The following is a 16,623-nucleotide window of genomic DNA, read 5'->3' as shown; positions in this document are numbered from 1 at the left end:
GAAAGTATCACATTCTCCCATTTTGTGTTGTTGTGACAAACCCAGAGGCTATTGCTTTCATATTTTTAAAGCAGAGTAATCTGTAGATGCTTTTTGTTATATGCTTGGTTATTTACATATCTTATATTTTGACACTTAGGCCAGAAACGATTACTGAGGCAAAGCTTGGACATCATAGACTAGAAGTAAAGCTTGGTATCAATTGCAGTTGATCAGTATCATGCTGGAGAAGCAGAAAACAAATGCTAACATGAACTCAAATGGTATCTATGAGACAGGTATTTTCCCCTAATGGCAACAACAAAACATCAGTGAAATCCATCTCAGGGAAAAGTGTCAGCCGTGACATCTTCTTTTCTTCTGAAGTTATTTATCTTCACTTTCTATCTTATTCTAGAGGGCTTGCATATGCTTTATCGTATGCACCGTCTGCCTTCCTAATCTTTGTCACTTCATGTCTGTAGCATCATAGAACTGCTAATACAGATGCAACTAAGCCCAGGGAACAGAAGAGAGAAACAGGAATGTTGTCCCTCTGGTTTGAGGCACTTGAATGGACATGTCTACATTAGGAGCTGAATTTTCCAAAGATTCATCATATCAAGACAGACAAGATGTGTCTCTGGCTGTAGAGAGCCCATGCTAAATGGACTCCTCAATTAGATATGTTCTGAGAGCATGAATTCAGTCCTACGTGTCTTCCAGACACTACTGATCCACAGCCAAAGTTTGCATCAACAGAGATGTGCTCAAGGTTTGGTTTTGTGGATGGCAATGAGAAAAACATCATGTAATACAAAAGAAATAAAGAGAATTTTCATCTACAAGTAAAGGATTTTTATTACACTTTGCACATATCTGCTTTGTTCTAGAAATTGGCCCTGCCTCTGTGATGGTGGGGAACTTGGTCTCTGGAAAAAGAATTGCACAGGCCAGTGGTAGAGATTTGGGGCAAATAGAAGATAATGACCAAGCCAGAAAGGTAAGCTAAACTTTTCTTATAAGACTTATATTAAGCTCATTAACATCAGGACACTTAGCAGTATATTATTATTGTTGTTGTTGTTGTTGTTGTTATGAATTTGTTGATGGCTTTTTTTTTTTAACACTAAAATATTTCTGAATCCCCTTTACAGATAAATATAAAGTAGATGTAAGGGGAGGTCACTGCATTTCGTTTGTATGGATTTTTTAAGTAAGTTACATAGGACAACAAAACAAACATGGTGGAAAGCGTTAATGAGGCTTTTACCAGAAATCACCCTTTATTATATAATTTTTGCTAATTCAGGTGGAGTCCAGGGAGTTTTGTTTCCATGTATGGTCCTGACCTTATTTGTTGTTATTTTAATCCTGTAAAATACAGTTGAAATTCAGCTCTTTTGGGGGCTTATGTGAGTAATTAAATTAGTAAGTTCTAAGCTGTATAAATATTTCTGTATTTATAGTAAGAAAAAGAGAGGAAGCTAATGAATTAAAACAGTACTTAAATTCAGAGAGATCAGTAAGACCTGTTTTATTGCTTTGGAATTATGTGCAGTAATATATCATAATCCCAGCAATGGCTTCGCTTCCAGAGAGGCCACTGCTACCATGCAAAAGCACCTTACTATAAATGTGTGATGACAAGAGAATTAATTCCTGTTTAGTGCTTCTGGGTATTGATGTAAAATGCAGCATATAAACAAGACAGACAGCTAAACTCACAGAAGCTGTGACCTCGATTTTAAAGGCAAAATGTTCTTTCATGCCATGACTGTCACTCTGCTTTATTGTAGTTCCTCTTCCTGTCGGAAGTGTTGCAGTGGAGAGCTCAGACCACTCCTGACCACGTGCTCTACACGCTGCTCAACTGCAGGGTAAGGAGCTCAGGCCATTCCTCCTCAGGCCAGGCTGCAGCTGGAAATGGCACACTGGGGTTTCAGCAGCACCTGCTTGTGCTATGGCTGGACACGACCTTTCTGTTTCTTTTCCCATTAATACTCAGCTGCTATATTTGGTGTTCACTGAGGCAGAAAAGAGAATAATCATTGCCAGTTGTCAAAATATAGATTGCTTTTGTATCAGACAGTGTGCCTTACGCATTTCTCATTTCTTTTTCCACCACATATATGTTGTGTGTGAGCTGACACTGCAAATCTATTTCAATACTGTTGAATCTTTTTCAAATCTGCTCCTTTACTGAATAGTGGTGTTTATAGTGCTCACCATCCTGATTTCCAATTTGAAGAGCACGGGCTTTTCAAAGTATTTTCCCTAAATGAAGCAATAGTTGTTGGTTTTGAGGCTGGACGATCTGGGGGAGGTATGAGAATGGGGAAAGGAGGTGAAAAGAAGAAGAGGTGTATCCAGAATCCAATCAGGTCTGCAGAGGATCACTAATAAATCTCTCTGCATAGCTTACATGAGGTACCAGCCTGACACAGTATTTCATTGCTTAACAAAAATTAATTAATGCTTGAGACATGGTACAAAACTTGGCTTTACTAAGAGTGGGAGATTATAGACTACCTGGATGATTATAGAGGGCAAACCAATAATTCTCAAGACCACTGAGAGAATTAAAGTCTGATTTCAAACCATCCCACCACAGTACATCTAGACATATCTGTCAAATCTGGGAAACATATGTAGCATGTGAGGGACTCCAGGAGAGGAGAGGCCTGGAATAGTGCTATTCCCCTGGACTACCTGGAGTAGTAGCTGATGTTGTCTCAGCCCATGTGGTCTTTATGCAGCTTGAATGGGTTCTTAAACCTCTAGTAATTTGTGAATATCTGTGAAAGGAGCACTTACTGTATTTACAGAATATACTTCTCCAGACCATTTTACAGTGCTGGTACCAGTTTGAGGCTACCATTAACTCATTAAGCAACTTTTTTAAAATTCAGATTGATAGCTAATATTATGTGAACATGTAAACCTGAGAAATAAATAGTGAAACAGTAATGTAGTTTTCTATGGCAAAGTAGAAATCTTGAGAGGCAATGCTGTTTATAGATCCAATATTACACCATTAAAGAATTTCATTGTTGTGTCCTATAAGTTAGGAGCAAAGATGCTTTGAGAAAGAGATAGAGATATGTGCTGTCCCATCTCCTCCACACATGCTGTTACTTTTGAGCTTTAAATAAAGCCAAACTTCCCATGCTGGCAGAAGGGTTCAAACAGTGGGAGAGAAGGACACAATGTGCAAAACAAGGATTATCAAAATCAGTTCTCGTTCCAGAGAAGTGAAAAACAGTCGAATTTTGAAATTCAGTTTCTCTGCTACTCTCAACGGGGAGTATCTTGTCACATGATATTTGTTTGAGAGATGTAATGGATTTTGGAGAGATTTGATATTTTATGGAAAGGAATGACTGGTCTGGTGGGGTTTACCCTAGTCAAGGTTTATTTCCCACCTTGAATTTTGGTTCTAATTTGTAACTTTTCCTATTTTGTCTTCTTTGGGCATTGTCTGTACACTTTGTTCTAAAATATTCAGGCGTCCTGCAGTGGATGACTAATAGAAGTCCACCGAGATGAGTGTTTTCCTGTAACCCATGCTTTTTGAGAATTTGAAGTATTTCAAAATTAGAGCAGTACATTGTTTTTAGTATGTGTCATGAAGGATTGCAACACCTTTACATTTCAGAACAGCTCATATAAAAGACCCAAGGGAATTGACCCAAGTTACTGATGCTTGCCAATGATTCTTGTCCAACAACAGGATTCTCCTTCCCTGCAGTTCATATAAACACTGTCTTTCCACTGGTTCACAGGCAGCAAGTGCCAAAAGTCTGAAATGTAAACAAGTTTTGCACAAATTTACATAATCTGCAGCAATTCCCTTTCTGGGTCAGTGGACCTGTGCTGCTGATGTGTGTGGGGATATAAAGGGTCCTTCTTCTCATGGCTAAGCAAATAGGCAATTTCTTGAAAGAAGGAATGGAGAGTTTAAGCACATTCCTCCTTACAGGTCTGCAATGGCAGGACACCCAGACCTCAGGTCACTTTGGCATGCTTAGGGCTGGACAGATGGAAACCGTCTCTAGTCCAGCATCTATATAGTTGCATATGTTTTTAGAGGAATCTTTCTTAGTGAAATGATCTTCACGTTGATCAGAAGACTGATTAAAGTTCCCTGAAGTGCAATTCAGTAAGTGTAGTTGCTGAGGATAATGAAGGGGAATGCTAAACCCTGACTTTGTTTTATTTTTAGTTAGGTTTTCTTCTTTGTTGACAGCTTGTAATGAAGTCTGTAAATGCCAAGTGATGCCTGGTAACATGCCATACTTGCAGTGACAGTGATAGATGCCAGGTGTATCATAGCAGTACTGGAGACTGAAATCCTCTTTTTCCATAGAACAAGTACACAAGCCAAGATGCAGCCCTTCCCATACAGCCCTGTCCCTTTCTCTCAGCCCAGACCTAAGCTGGCCTGACCAGCTCTAAGTGCAATCAGTCTGTCCTGTACATTCATTTTTAGACTTCTGAGGTGTCTGCAGTGGTAGTGAATTTTGTGATACAGATGTATATATTTCTCTAAATGTATATTTGTGTGTGTGCATATACACACACGCATATATATATTTAGGAAATGTAAGAACCGTAACACTCATTCAATTTAAAACACTGTGTCTGTTTGATGATTTTGGGTTAGCACTATTTGAAGTGCTTCAGAAAAGCCAAACTCTCTGGCATATTGTCATTTTCAATTTCCTTTTCATGCTGACCAGAGTTATTCAAATTTAACAAATGCCTTTCTTCTCTATTTCATTTATATGCAGTATAAGTGTGTAGCTTTTGTTCCAGACTAATTCTTTTCCCTGTCACAAAGTATTGTTTTCTCCTGTGTCTTTTGTCTCTTGTCTTTAAAGTATTTCTGCTGTGCCATTTGGCTCCACTCCAGCGTGCAGACAAGAAAATGCAATTTTGAGAATTGCTCTCCACAGATGCTCCAGATTGCTGCAGAGGACATAAAGGCACTTTCCTGGCTGTAGCAGGAATTGCTGCCTATGTAGTGAGGGAAGTACAGGTTACATGGGCAGGGCATTACCACACTGCTGTACTGCCTTGGTTGGAGCAAAAACACTGTTGAGGGCAGAAGGTACAGAGAAAGGAATAGAGAACATTCCTCTGCTTTACAAACATCTTTTTTCCTTCCAACTGCAGTTTGGCCTAAGGCTGAACGTTTCTGTATTTAAGTTGATTACATGACATATTGTGGCTGCACCTCACCCTGTAACTTGTAAGGTGCAGAGGAAAATGGAGTTTCAGCACATTGCTTTATCTTCTGTGACATTATTCTTTCTTCCTGTGCAGGGAACAATAGCCAACTCACTAACATGTGTCCAGCTGCATAAACGAGCTGAGAAGATAGCTGTCATGTTGATGGAAAGGGGACATTTACAAGATGGAGACCACGTGGCTTTGGTTTACCCACCAGGTAAAGAACTACCGTAGCGGTACCTTGGTAATCCCAGAAGTTTATCAAGGTCCTTTAGAACAGTGCAGCATCACTGGTGTTACCAAACTGTAAACCGTGTTAATTGGCAAAACACAAAATGTTTGCCTTATTCTCATTCCTTTGAACTTAGTCAAACATATTTAAAAGAATTTCTATTTGTGTATACACATAGATATTATTTCTTTGGGTTCAGATTAAGATTAACCTGTCTTTTTAAGACCTGTCTCTTATGAGCAGTTAAATTTAATCACTGCCTTTTTTTTAGTTTCCTGGATATAGACTATTTTATGGGCATGCAATTCCATCTGCTGAGTGTTCTTATATTCACCTGTTGAATTCTCTCTTGGAAATGCTGTGTTTCCTGAGGGTGAAGCAACAATAACTAGGAAGTAATACGTGGATTTTTCAGAATAGAAATGTGATGAATAAGTAGCAAATGATTAAGAAATACAAATTTATAATTGCTATTTTTTCTCTAAATCCTTAATCTAGACAGATCTCTGTGGCTTGGATTTTCATCCTTTGGCATAAGGGCTTTTAACTTTGTGTTAACTGGTAGCATATTTGGCATTTTCTTGTAATTATTTCTGATCAAGTGCTGCTCTTTAATATTTCATGTGTGTTGGTAAAATAAACAGTCTGATTTCAGGTCCGAAATTCTGATATTTGCTTTGTGAGGACTGCAAGACACTGATTATATCTTTGTAGTTTATAAGAGTAATTTCTCAATGGTTAATATGGGAAAACCTTTTGCACAAAGGAAGACTAGTGCTTTAAACTTAAATTTTTATTTTCTGTATTTCACTTCTCACAATGAAGGAACAATAACCTACCAGTACTACAGATCCTTTTCCACTGAAAGAATAAAGCAGCCCATACTGTCTTCTTATCACAGCCTGTGTACAGCACCAGGGAGGTATCAAACAGCAACATTTAAGAGATCTTCATGCTGTTGTCTGTTCAGCCTCCTTAGGTAACCTAAAGGGTGCTGTCCACAATCCATCACCTGCCATCAATATTTATATAGGACAACAACTAATTTTGCGTTAGAAGTAGAATTTCAAAATCATTACTTCCTTTTTTACTGTAAAATTTTCCTGTGTGAGTTTAAAAATTACAAGAGAAAGTATTTTATGGAACCTCCAAATATTCTTTCTGCAACTCATAGGAACAAGCATCATCCTACTTTGTCCATTTGCTGGGGCATCCCTCTTCCTCTGCGCTCTCATCTGTCTATAAATGTGAATTTAGAAAGATAATTTATCCATAGAAATCAGTCTTTTTAACAGCTTACTTCCTGAACATCAAAGTGAAGTTCACCTCAGTGTTGACATTTGGCTTCAGTTTTGTGTTTTGCCTTTTGTTTTTCATGCTCCAAACGGTGCGATTGAAAGGAATCGATGAAGCCGAACAGATACTGACAAGGGGCTGAAAAAGAAATCTGTTAAAAGGCTCAGTCACTTCTTTAACCTTCTGAGTTTGGTTCCAAGTAATATTTATGCTGACATAAGTGCCTGTGATTAAACGATTTGATTTTCAGGGGAGGGCTTTTGTTTGTTCTTCGTGCAGGGATAGACCTGATTGCGGCGTTTTACGGATGCCTGTATGCAGGCTGTGTGCCAATAACAGTCCGACCTCCACACCCCCAGAACATAGCAACCACGTTACCTACGGTGAAGATGATTGTGGAGGTGAGCAGACACCTCACATTGCACAAGTAGATGAAATGGGTGATGGATTTGCATAGTCTTTAGGAAAAGTAACTTCAGTGAGTGTTGGTGTGGGTTGAAGATTAGTATTTGTTCCAAAGATCCTGGACTTCAGCATGTTGCCGAACCAACGCTGCTTGACAGCACGCAACCTGCTGACTTGAGCTGTCACATTTTCCCTCAGTTGTGCTACTCCTTTCAAAAAATGTATTTGAAGTGCCTTTTTGTATTTAGCTATGTGCCAAGAATGGTAGGTCTCCTCACTGGCAGCGCTACACTGACTGTTGAGAAAAATCTCAGTGGGAAGTTTAACCTCACCCGATGGCAGTTGGTGCTCAGCTCTGTACAGCTAATTGTTTTGCATTTGAAACAATTTCAAAGTTCTGTTGTTAAGATGCTGGTAAGTATTTTGTTTCATCCAGGGAAGTGCTACTCAGACTTTTTCCTTTGGTGCTTTCATTTGGTATTTTGACTTTATCTAACAATATTTAGTCTTTGTTGCACGTAAATAACTGCAAGGTGTTTGTTACTGAGGGAAATAAAATTATTACAAAGAGATAACCACTTAAGTCTGGCAGTTTCTAATCTATTGAATGGAGTTCTAAGTCTCTGAAAAAACAAGTTTAAACAAATGTGGTTTTGCCATTTCTAATTAATTTTGTTGTTTTCAATTAACAAGTACTGGAGATAGTTATAATTTCTGGCTCTGCTTGTGGCATCGGATGCCACAAATTACCAGTAGAGGTATGAGAAATTGTCCTATTGTTTTCAGGATTCTCATTATTTAATATTTTGGCACTCAGTATTTTTAAACATCAGTTGTTAACATACAGAATTGAAGTGTGTTAATTTGCTTTTCCTTTGATGTTTAATAGCTAAACTAAATCTATTTGGTTTCATGATGAAAAACTGACAGATCTAAGCTGACTTGTAATCATTGTCCCTTCAATAGACTAACTTTAAATAAAATGATGAAATTTATTAGCCATATTAATGCCAGTTTGACTTATAAACCTCTCAGCTCTGTTCTACACAAGATTTTCTTTCAATTTGGAGATTGATGGCCTTATAGAAATTAAAATATTGAGGCTGTTCTTTCATTGCCAGTACAATCATGCAAATTTCCTGGTGTGATGGGATCAGTGCCTGCTCTACCATGTTATATGTCTACACAGCACCTTTTGAAGTCAGTAAAAATGGCTTCTGAGCAAAAGTTGGCCTACGCAATTGTGGGTTTTGTGATGAACTGGTAAAAAATAAGTGAACTTAGCCCAACTTCGAGCAGTTGCTAACCTGTAGCTGTCTTCTTTCTCCTTCCCACTCTCCCCACGTCTTTATCTCTGACTTGCTATTCTCCAGGCCTGGATATTTTGTATTTTAATGAGCCGCCTGATCTTTTGGATAATGTAATTCCTGAGAGAGCCACTAGCTCTTGAAATTCCTTTTGTTTTATGCCTTCACTGTCCCAAATCAAGATTTTCATAGATTAAGATTATCAATGTAAGAGTTAATTTCCCTTGCCGTGACAGTGACAATGATTGGATTGAGGGGTGCTGTAGTGGCTTCACTTGTGTTCACTTTGAGCTTGAAATATTTAGACTGTCTATACAGGGAACTCATGGGGTTGGAGGAAGTAAGCAGAGTTTGATTCAGTGCTTCCATGCTCCAAATTTCCTCTGATGAAAGGTTTCCTCAACCTGGAAGGTTGACTTCCATGGGATTATTGTCAGCAGAAGCTGATCTCTTCTGCTCAGTGGCAAATTAGTGTACATATGATTATTGATTTTCTTAGGTTAAGCATTTGAAATTTAGTATGCAATGAAATGTTTCAAATTCCTTAAAGAAAAATAGTGCTCTTAGCAACATTTGCACAGATTCCCAAAATTCTGGGAAAAGAAGAATGATGTTGCCTTTTCAGTTTTTCCTCTGTACTGTCTTCAGTGATTAACAGTGTCATATTTATGTTTGACTGAATATTTTCTTAAATATATTAATTTTTATATTCAGTAAGAAATATTCTTGTAGTTGCTATTTATGAATTTTTGAAAATAGCAAATCTAAAAGGAGAATACCTTCAGCATGTGTCATCTAAAATTCAGTGGAGATGGTATTTGCAGTAAGCTCACCATTTCATCTCTTATTACCACTTGCACAATTTCTGATCTAGAGCTACTTTTGCCAGTACTAGAAGAGTTCCCAGTGGTTTATCACTACTACAAGAACTGGAAAGAATTGTGGCTAACATAAAATTGATTTAAGATACCAAAATTATTCATATAAAATATCAGGCTAGGTTTTGGTTTATGTGAAAATATTGTTTATAAACCAAGATATATTATCATCACATAGGAAATGTTTGGACAAAGTTTCCCCTACCAGCATTTTGGGGTGATAACTGATACAAAGTGTTGGAAAAGTCACATTTGCACTATTAAGGTGCCTTTAGTTTCATTACAGTGCAATTTTCATGTAATTTGTACAACTCACATGACTTTGTCAGCTTTGTGAGCTGTACTTTTTGTGCATCTTTCCACCTCCTGGTCAGAAAACATTAGACTGAAATACCCGTGTCCTGTTCAGGCAGAAAACGAGTCACTGCCTTGCTCATTTTCATGGGAGAATTAATTAGTATCCTGTTGCATTATTATTTATTTCTCAAATTTCTAGGTGAGCCGCTCTGCCTGCTTAATGACCACACAATTAATATGTAAATTATTACGGTCACGAGAGGCGGCAGCAGCAGTGGATATCAGAACATGGCCTCCGGTACTAGACACAGGTGAGTGCTGAGGCTGGGGGACTTCTCTGTCTTCAATATTGTGTTTGTCAGGGGCTCAGAGGTCTGTCTGATACATGTGTGGGAATAAGATAACACCTGTTTTCTTTCTCTATTTTCACTAGACGATTTGCCAAAGAAGCGGCCTGCACAGATCTACAAACCTTCTAACCCTGAAACGCTTGCTTACCTTGACTTCAGTGTCTCCACAACTGGCATGCTAGCAGGGGTAAAGGTAGGGACTTCTTGATAAAGCTACCATTCTTTGCTGTCATGCCTGGCTGGCAGGTGGTACATTGCTCCTGATTTGTAACTCCTCATGATTTTTGGTACTAGAAATTGATATGCTTCCTCCCTTGCAGTTATTATTCAATTCCATTAACATTAAATTAGTTCTTCTGTACTTGCTATGGGACTCTATGTGGTGGGTTTAGCCCCTCTCCTCCTCCTCAGACTAAACATTTCATTCCAGTACCCCTGTGGATAGCCCACTAGCTTGTGGGCTTGTGAAACACTTTTCAACTTATTGCATCTGTTATTTCCGTTTTATGAATGAAATGAGACTCAGGCATCTTTTGTCTGCTTGTTCCAGTGTCCATTCATTTTCCCCTTCTTATTGCAACTCAGCTACTGGCCATTGGTCTTCAATGTTCTCTTCTTCATGCAATTAAGGGACCTGAAGATTTCTCTGATATTCACCTGGTACAATACTAGAGTAAGCAGCAAAAAACTATTGATAGATTCGTTTGATAAACTAATGCATCTTGAGCTCTTTATATCTATTCTACCATTTTCTCCAATCCTTTAGCCACAATTCATCAAATCTGTTTTACCTGTCTGCTAACTTATGTATTATCCCACTATTGGTTTCGCCAAGACACAGGCAGAGGTAAAATTACTCTGTTATTCTTACCATATCTAAAAAGTATGATTACTTTAGCAATCTCTGCTGATGTATCACACTTATAGCATGTATTGAATTCCTATACTCTTTGGTATGATCCATCAATTTTCAGAAGCTGTCAGCATACTTTAAAAACATTTTATCTAACTTTGAATAGCTATGATGCCTACAGATGTGGAGTAGCTACTGGGCTTCTCAATAACCAACAGAGAGAAGCAGGGACTTTTAGGGTGTAATTTATCTGACTTACCTGAAACATCTATTTTTGAATGTCACGTAAGTCTTCCATTTCTTCTAAAGGGAACTTCAAATGATTGTTTCAAATGCAATCATCCATATTAAATTAGGTCTGAATTCCACCTTATCAGTCTTGCAGAAGTGGCTACTAACTATGCAAAGTGAATATTTGGAAAACTTCAAAGATAGTCAAAGGCAGGGCAAGTCGATGAACCTTTCTTAATGTGGCTAGAGGGAAATACAGATAAATCCATCAAGGAATTCTTGATTAGCTTCTAATATTTGGGTCACAAAGCCTCCAGATCACTGACTCAGCAGGTTTATGTAAACAGTTACCATCTACTACATCATCACTAATGATTAATTAATTATAAAAAGATCAAAAGAGGCCACAAGGCTTATACTTATAATGCAGTTGTGCTAAATTTAAAAAATGGTTAAATAACTCTTGTGGCTTCTGAAAATGGATAAATGTTTTTTAATCACCTTGAATATAGTAGATTCCACGTTTGCTCTCAACTTTTTCAATAGCTTGGGAGCAGTATGCCTTAAAAATTCACAGAATAGTACCAGTTCTGTATCAATACAGTTCATTTTAATCCTGTGTGAAAAAATGGTCTCGAATCAGGTAGAGTAGATTAATCTCTGCAAACTGCAGACAATCAGTGTGCAGACATCTATTCTGAGCTGGTCCTTTCAAATCACTTGGAATACATCATTGGCAATGGAGAAAAAGTCACTTCTGAATCTTTATTCCCCTGTTTACCTTAAGATCAAATAAAGTTTACCTTCCAAGTGTCTGTTCCCCTCCATTGACTCCAGCAGTATATAAGGCAACCAGCTCCGTATGTGGCAGAGATCAAAGGTTAGGTAAGTTAAATCCTACCTAGACTGCATTTCTAACGAGGGTATCTTTATTGTTTGCTAATAGATAGGACAAAGATATTTTTCTGTTTCCATTGTCATTAGGACTTCTAAGTCAGGATGGGTGTATGTGGAAAGCATCCTAACATTAAAAGAAAAATCAGGATAATTTCCTTTTGATCAGGTTTTTTATTTCTGTTTTTCTACTATCTGCTTTTATCTCCGAGAGCTTTCTCACCAGGATTTTGAGAACCTGTTTCTCAACTAAGAGCTGAAGACATATTAAACAACATGAAGACTTATTACAGAAACTTTACTAAGTTTATTAGGAATCTTTATCACTGAATGATTAGGTCCTTTGTACTGTTTTGCAGGCAAAATCCCTGTCCATTTAAAAAGTGCATTGGTATTTTATTAAGAAATACGTACTTAGAAATATGTTACTGTTGATCAACAAAATGCTTCATTCAGGCCGTGCAGTCATTAATTCCTTTGTTGTTCCAGAAAGTTTAGTGTGCTATCATTAGCTTTGCATATAGCTTGGAGCACATCTTTAAACCACTCACAGCTTTCTTCCTAAATCACTTCAAACTTATCATTCATTCTGTCTTCTCTCCCCTTTCACCATTATTTGGATGCCTTCTTGAAGGAAAATTATGTTTCCTTAGATATAAATTCCATGTGTGCTTACACTGAGCATAAAGTCAATATTTATTTGGGGGTTTTTATCCTGTAACTGATTTAAGCACTTGGTGCAGTCTTCCGAACGACGTAGTTGATCATTTTAATTACTTTGCTGTTGTCTTTCAGATGTCTCATGCAGCCACTAGTGCCTTTTGTCGTTCTATTAAGCTGCAGTGTGAACTTTATCCCTCCCGAGAGGTCGCGATCTGCTTGGACCCCTACTGTGGACTTGGGTTTGTCCTCTGGTGCCTCTGCAGGTGAGGCTTCTCCTCTGCCTGTTTTGAAACACCGTCTCCATTGTACTGTAACACAGCAAACTGGATGATGTGAGTTATAAAAGAACGGGAAGAACAGGCAACACCTCTGGGATTGCCGTAGGCAATTGGAGTTGCTGGAAGCTGTGTGGAGAGTGCTGTATGGAAGATATGGTTTGTTTGAGAGGGGCATGGCCGTAGGTATTTAGACTTAGAAGTACAGAGCATCAAGGAGGCTGCTCATTGACCTCCTGCTGTTTTACTGCTGTCTCTGCAGAGCCCGGATTGTTTTATTTGATGAAAGCAGCGCTTTACCAAAATTACCTTAAGGAAGCGGTTTTGTGGTGTCTTCTTTTTCATTCTCTAATCTGAAAGCAAGAGTAGATATCGGGGGACTTCCTCATTTGTAGGACTTAGGGATGTGATTTTTGTAGAGATGTGGAGGTGTGTTTTCTTGCAGGTACTTGTGTGGAAGTAGCGAAGTTATCAGGAAAAAAACAAACATTTATAGTGAAATGCGAATCAGCTTTTTTTGCTAATAACTTTAGAAATTTCTGATGTCATCACTGTTAGGCCTTTGCTCTGCTGGGGGCTGAGCCAAATTTGCCTCAGTGCATTCAGTGAGACCAGAGAAGGACTGACCCGTAGGAGAGTTCAACTAAGGAATGTATGCTTGTATAGGATAATGTTGAAACATAGAGCATATACAACATCATGACAGAGCCATAAAACACAGATAATGTTGACCTGTCCAAAACTCAGGTAATTTGTGGTGTCCATGACTCTCCTGAATACAAAAATTTTTATTTCTTCCAAAACTATTTTTTCAACAAATAAGCATTTACTACCCTGAGGTCCTTCCCAATACTGATAGTATCAGCCTTTTAGGAGGAGAGGATTGTTTATGACTGGCAAGTGAATTAAAGCAGCAAACCTCTGGGGGAAAGCAATCAGCATCTGTGCCCTTTGTAGCTTATAGAAGGAATAGAAAATTTTATACTATTTTCAAAGAAGAGAAAGGAAACAAGGGAGTTGAAGGAACTGAGATGAGGCCAGCAACACTCTAGTCTCATGAACCATCACATCAATCCCTTCTTTGCCACTGATCTCCCGTTCCTATTAAACCAGAAAAACTGCAGGCTGCTAGAATTGCGATTGTCATTTGGGGAAAGCTGGCATCAGATACAACTTCATTAATTCCACTTACAAACTTAATTCCCATTTCATTACTGTTTTAAAAATGAGTATTTCTTGATGTGATAGCAAAAAATACATCCTGGAGTTTATTGGACTCCTACTCTTCATGACTTGAAATTTTGCAACTTTGCATTTTACCCTTTGAGGTTCAGCGTAACCAAATCCTGCTTAACATTTCAGCCCAGATTTCTATCTCAGAGAATTCTGATATAAAATTATGATTGTGTGTCACCACTCCCATTGACTAAATTAGTATTTTTAATGGCATACGGAAATGAAGTTAGATCTTCAATTTTTGATCAGTTAGGGGGTTTTGAGAGTTAAATAGGGACTCTTCATTTTAGGAGCCCATCAGGAAGAGAGATCAACCTCCTGTGCTGGGTGTGGTTAAAATGCCAAGTATGTTTTAATCCCTTTGTTAACTAGACCAATGGAGGCATTGACTAAGGAATGAAAGAAAAACTAATCTTTTATCCCCGTTGTAGGTGCTTATACGTTGTGCTGGCCTGCTCCACTGCGGTGCCCCAGAATGCCCCATTCTGTGAGGTCAAAGCTACTTAGGAAAGCTGCTGGAGCATGGAGCCAGCCCTTTGGTAAGTTCGGAATATATTGCATAGTTTTGCAAAGTTTTTATATTTTAAGAATTTATTATTTTATGGCCTAAAGGTTATAAAATAATAAAGAAACCTTGCAAAGCAGAGCAATACATTAAAAAGAATTGTTCCCTCTAAACTGGCTGCATGCTCCAGCAGGGTTTCCTTGGAACCTTTGTCATTGAACAGCACGTCCTAGGTGTGGCGGCAGCCATCAGCCCCATGTGAGTTCACAGACTCCTAACTTCCTAATTTTAACAGGTTCTTACTCGTCTCAATAAAAGAATACATTATGTTTGTGTTTTTCTCTTTAATAATCTTGTCGATCCATTCTGAGAGGGTGATCCTACTATTCTGACTTGCATTGCATTACATTTTAAACTGTATTACATTCTTTAAAAGGAAAAAAAAATTAAAAGTGTTCTCCAATGATAAAGAGTGGATTCTGAACCCTATTGTTCAGAAATGCTTCCTGAAATTAAGATGTCCCTATCTTAATGCTCCTCACTGTGGGGCAGAATAGAACATTCTACAGTTCATTAGTGAGAATTCACTTAATTGACAGTTGCTGAGTAATGAAATAGAGTAAGAATTTTCTCTCTACTTTAGACCAGCTAAGCAAACTCATATTGCAGTTCTACTTTTAATACTGGAAGATAGAATTGTCCTTATTCAAATTAAAATTAAGTACATTAATAATTTAAAATAAATTTTATTAAGTCAGTGAGACTCAGACTGGACCAGATGAACTGAATTTTCTGGTCCATAACAGCCATGTAATAAATAGCATGAATGCCATTAAATGATCCAGGGAAGGGTTTTGAGGTAAGGTGCAGTGAAGTGGCTTTCTCCTATCCTGCTGTCTCTGTTCCATAGCATGAAGCCAAAATCCCCAGTGGTGCTGCTAGGTAGCTTCTGCAGCAAGAGATTGCAAGGTTTCTTAGTAGACAAACAAGTGGAACTGTGCAAGAAATAAGCAAAGAATTGCAACACTAACATGAGAACTGCATTTTAGGAAACTTTAGTGTGCTAGGACTCACTATTTATTGTTACGTTTTTTAGGCTAACTTGAAGGTACCTGGCAGGCATGAGTGCCCAATTTATGAGCCCTTTTATAGCAAATTAAAGGCAATACTGCATAAAGAAGCCTAAATGCCACATCAGAACAGGATAATTCTGACATGGGAAGTGAAGGATATGAACATAAGCATCTCTTGTGTTTTGCAAAGTGCATACCAAGCACAGGAGGAATGTGAAGGTGCATCTGCCCACAAACTGCTGTGTGCCAGTTTCCTGGGGCTTCTTTTGCCAGTGTATGGTAATTTGTGGAGAGGCAATTAGCATTTTTTCCACATTACAATAGGACTGTTAAACCTGCCTCAAGTCTGGAAGGTTCAAGAGCAGCTGAAAGCCCTGAATCACCTTGATACATGAGTTCTGAGATGGGTTGAGAGACTGTCAGCTCTGTAGACGTGCCCATTCATGGGGGAGTAACTGAGGCAGGAGAGATGGTGATAAGACACCCAAGTGGTGCTCAAGGCTGAGCAGTGGCCTTTTGCTGTACAGTAGTTACACTTGTGATCTGTCTCTGCCTCCCTTGTCTCTCCAGTACTGATAATTTATCTGCTTACCATGTGCAGTCATGCTCTTAGTGCACTGTGTGCCAACTGGGCATCTTTGGACTCTGCAGGTGGTGTAAGGTCCGTTACTCATTCTCCAAAATTCCCTCTTCTGTGCACATAGTGGGTCTCCAGAACTGAAGGCTGAATTTTGTCCCAAGTCCTATGAAGCCTAAGTGAGATATATGCCCAGACACTGTCCCTGATGGCTGTTCTTCCTACAAGATCTGGTCCAGGTGATTGTGAAGACTTTTACTCAGTCCCATGTAGGTTAACTCAGCAATGCAGACTCTTCACAGGCTTTGAATTATGGGCATGGCAACTCAGTTATTTT

The 16,623-nt window shown here is 38.5% G+C and overlaps 1 protein-coding gene across 4 annotated transcripts in view; it reads left to right on the top strand.

The window, feature by feature from the left end:
• DIP2C (disco interacting protein 2 homolog C) overlaps positions 1-16,623 on the top strand; it is a 309,922-nt gene that overhangs the window by 251,493 nt on the left and 41,806 nt on the right. For all 4 annotated transcript variants that reach the window (XM_027720744.2, XM_027720743.2, XM_027720742.2 and 1 more), the window contains 7 exons: positions 873-982; positions 1,779-1,859; positions 5,308-5,431; positions 7,022-7,143; positions 9,829-9,940; positions 10,063-10,172; positions 12,753-12,883. In XM_027720744.2, the coding sequence (XP_027576545.1) occupies positions 873-982; positions 1,779-1,859; positions 5,308-5,431; positions 7,022-7,143; positions 9,829-9,940; positions 10,063-10,172; positions 12,753-12,883 (790 nt within the window). The remainder of the gene's footprint in view (positions 1-872; positions 983-1,778; positions 1,860-5,307; positions 5,432-7,021; positions 7,144-9,828; positions 9,941-10,062; positions 10,173-12,752; positions 12,884-16,623) is intronic.

This window comes from Pipra filicauda, unplaced genomic scaffold (genome assembly GCF_003945595.2).
Source record: "Pipra filicauda isolate LSUMZ 115617 unplaced genomic scaffold, ASM394559v2 scaffold94_size2452230_pilon, whole genome shotgun sequence".
Taxonomy (NCBI): Eukaryota; Metazoa; Chordata; class Aves; order Passeriformes; family Pipridae; genus Pipra; species Pipra filicauda.
This window is presented reverse-complemented; position numbering and strand designations above follow the sequence as displayed.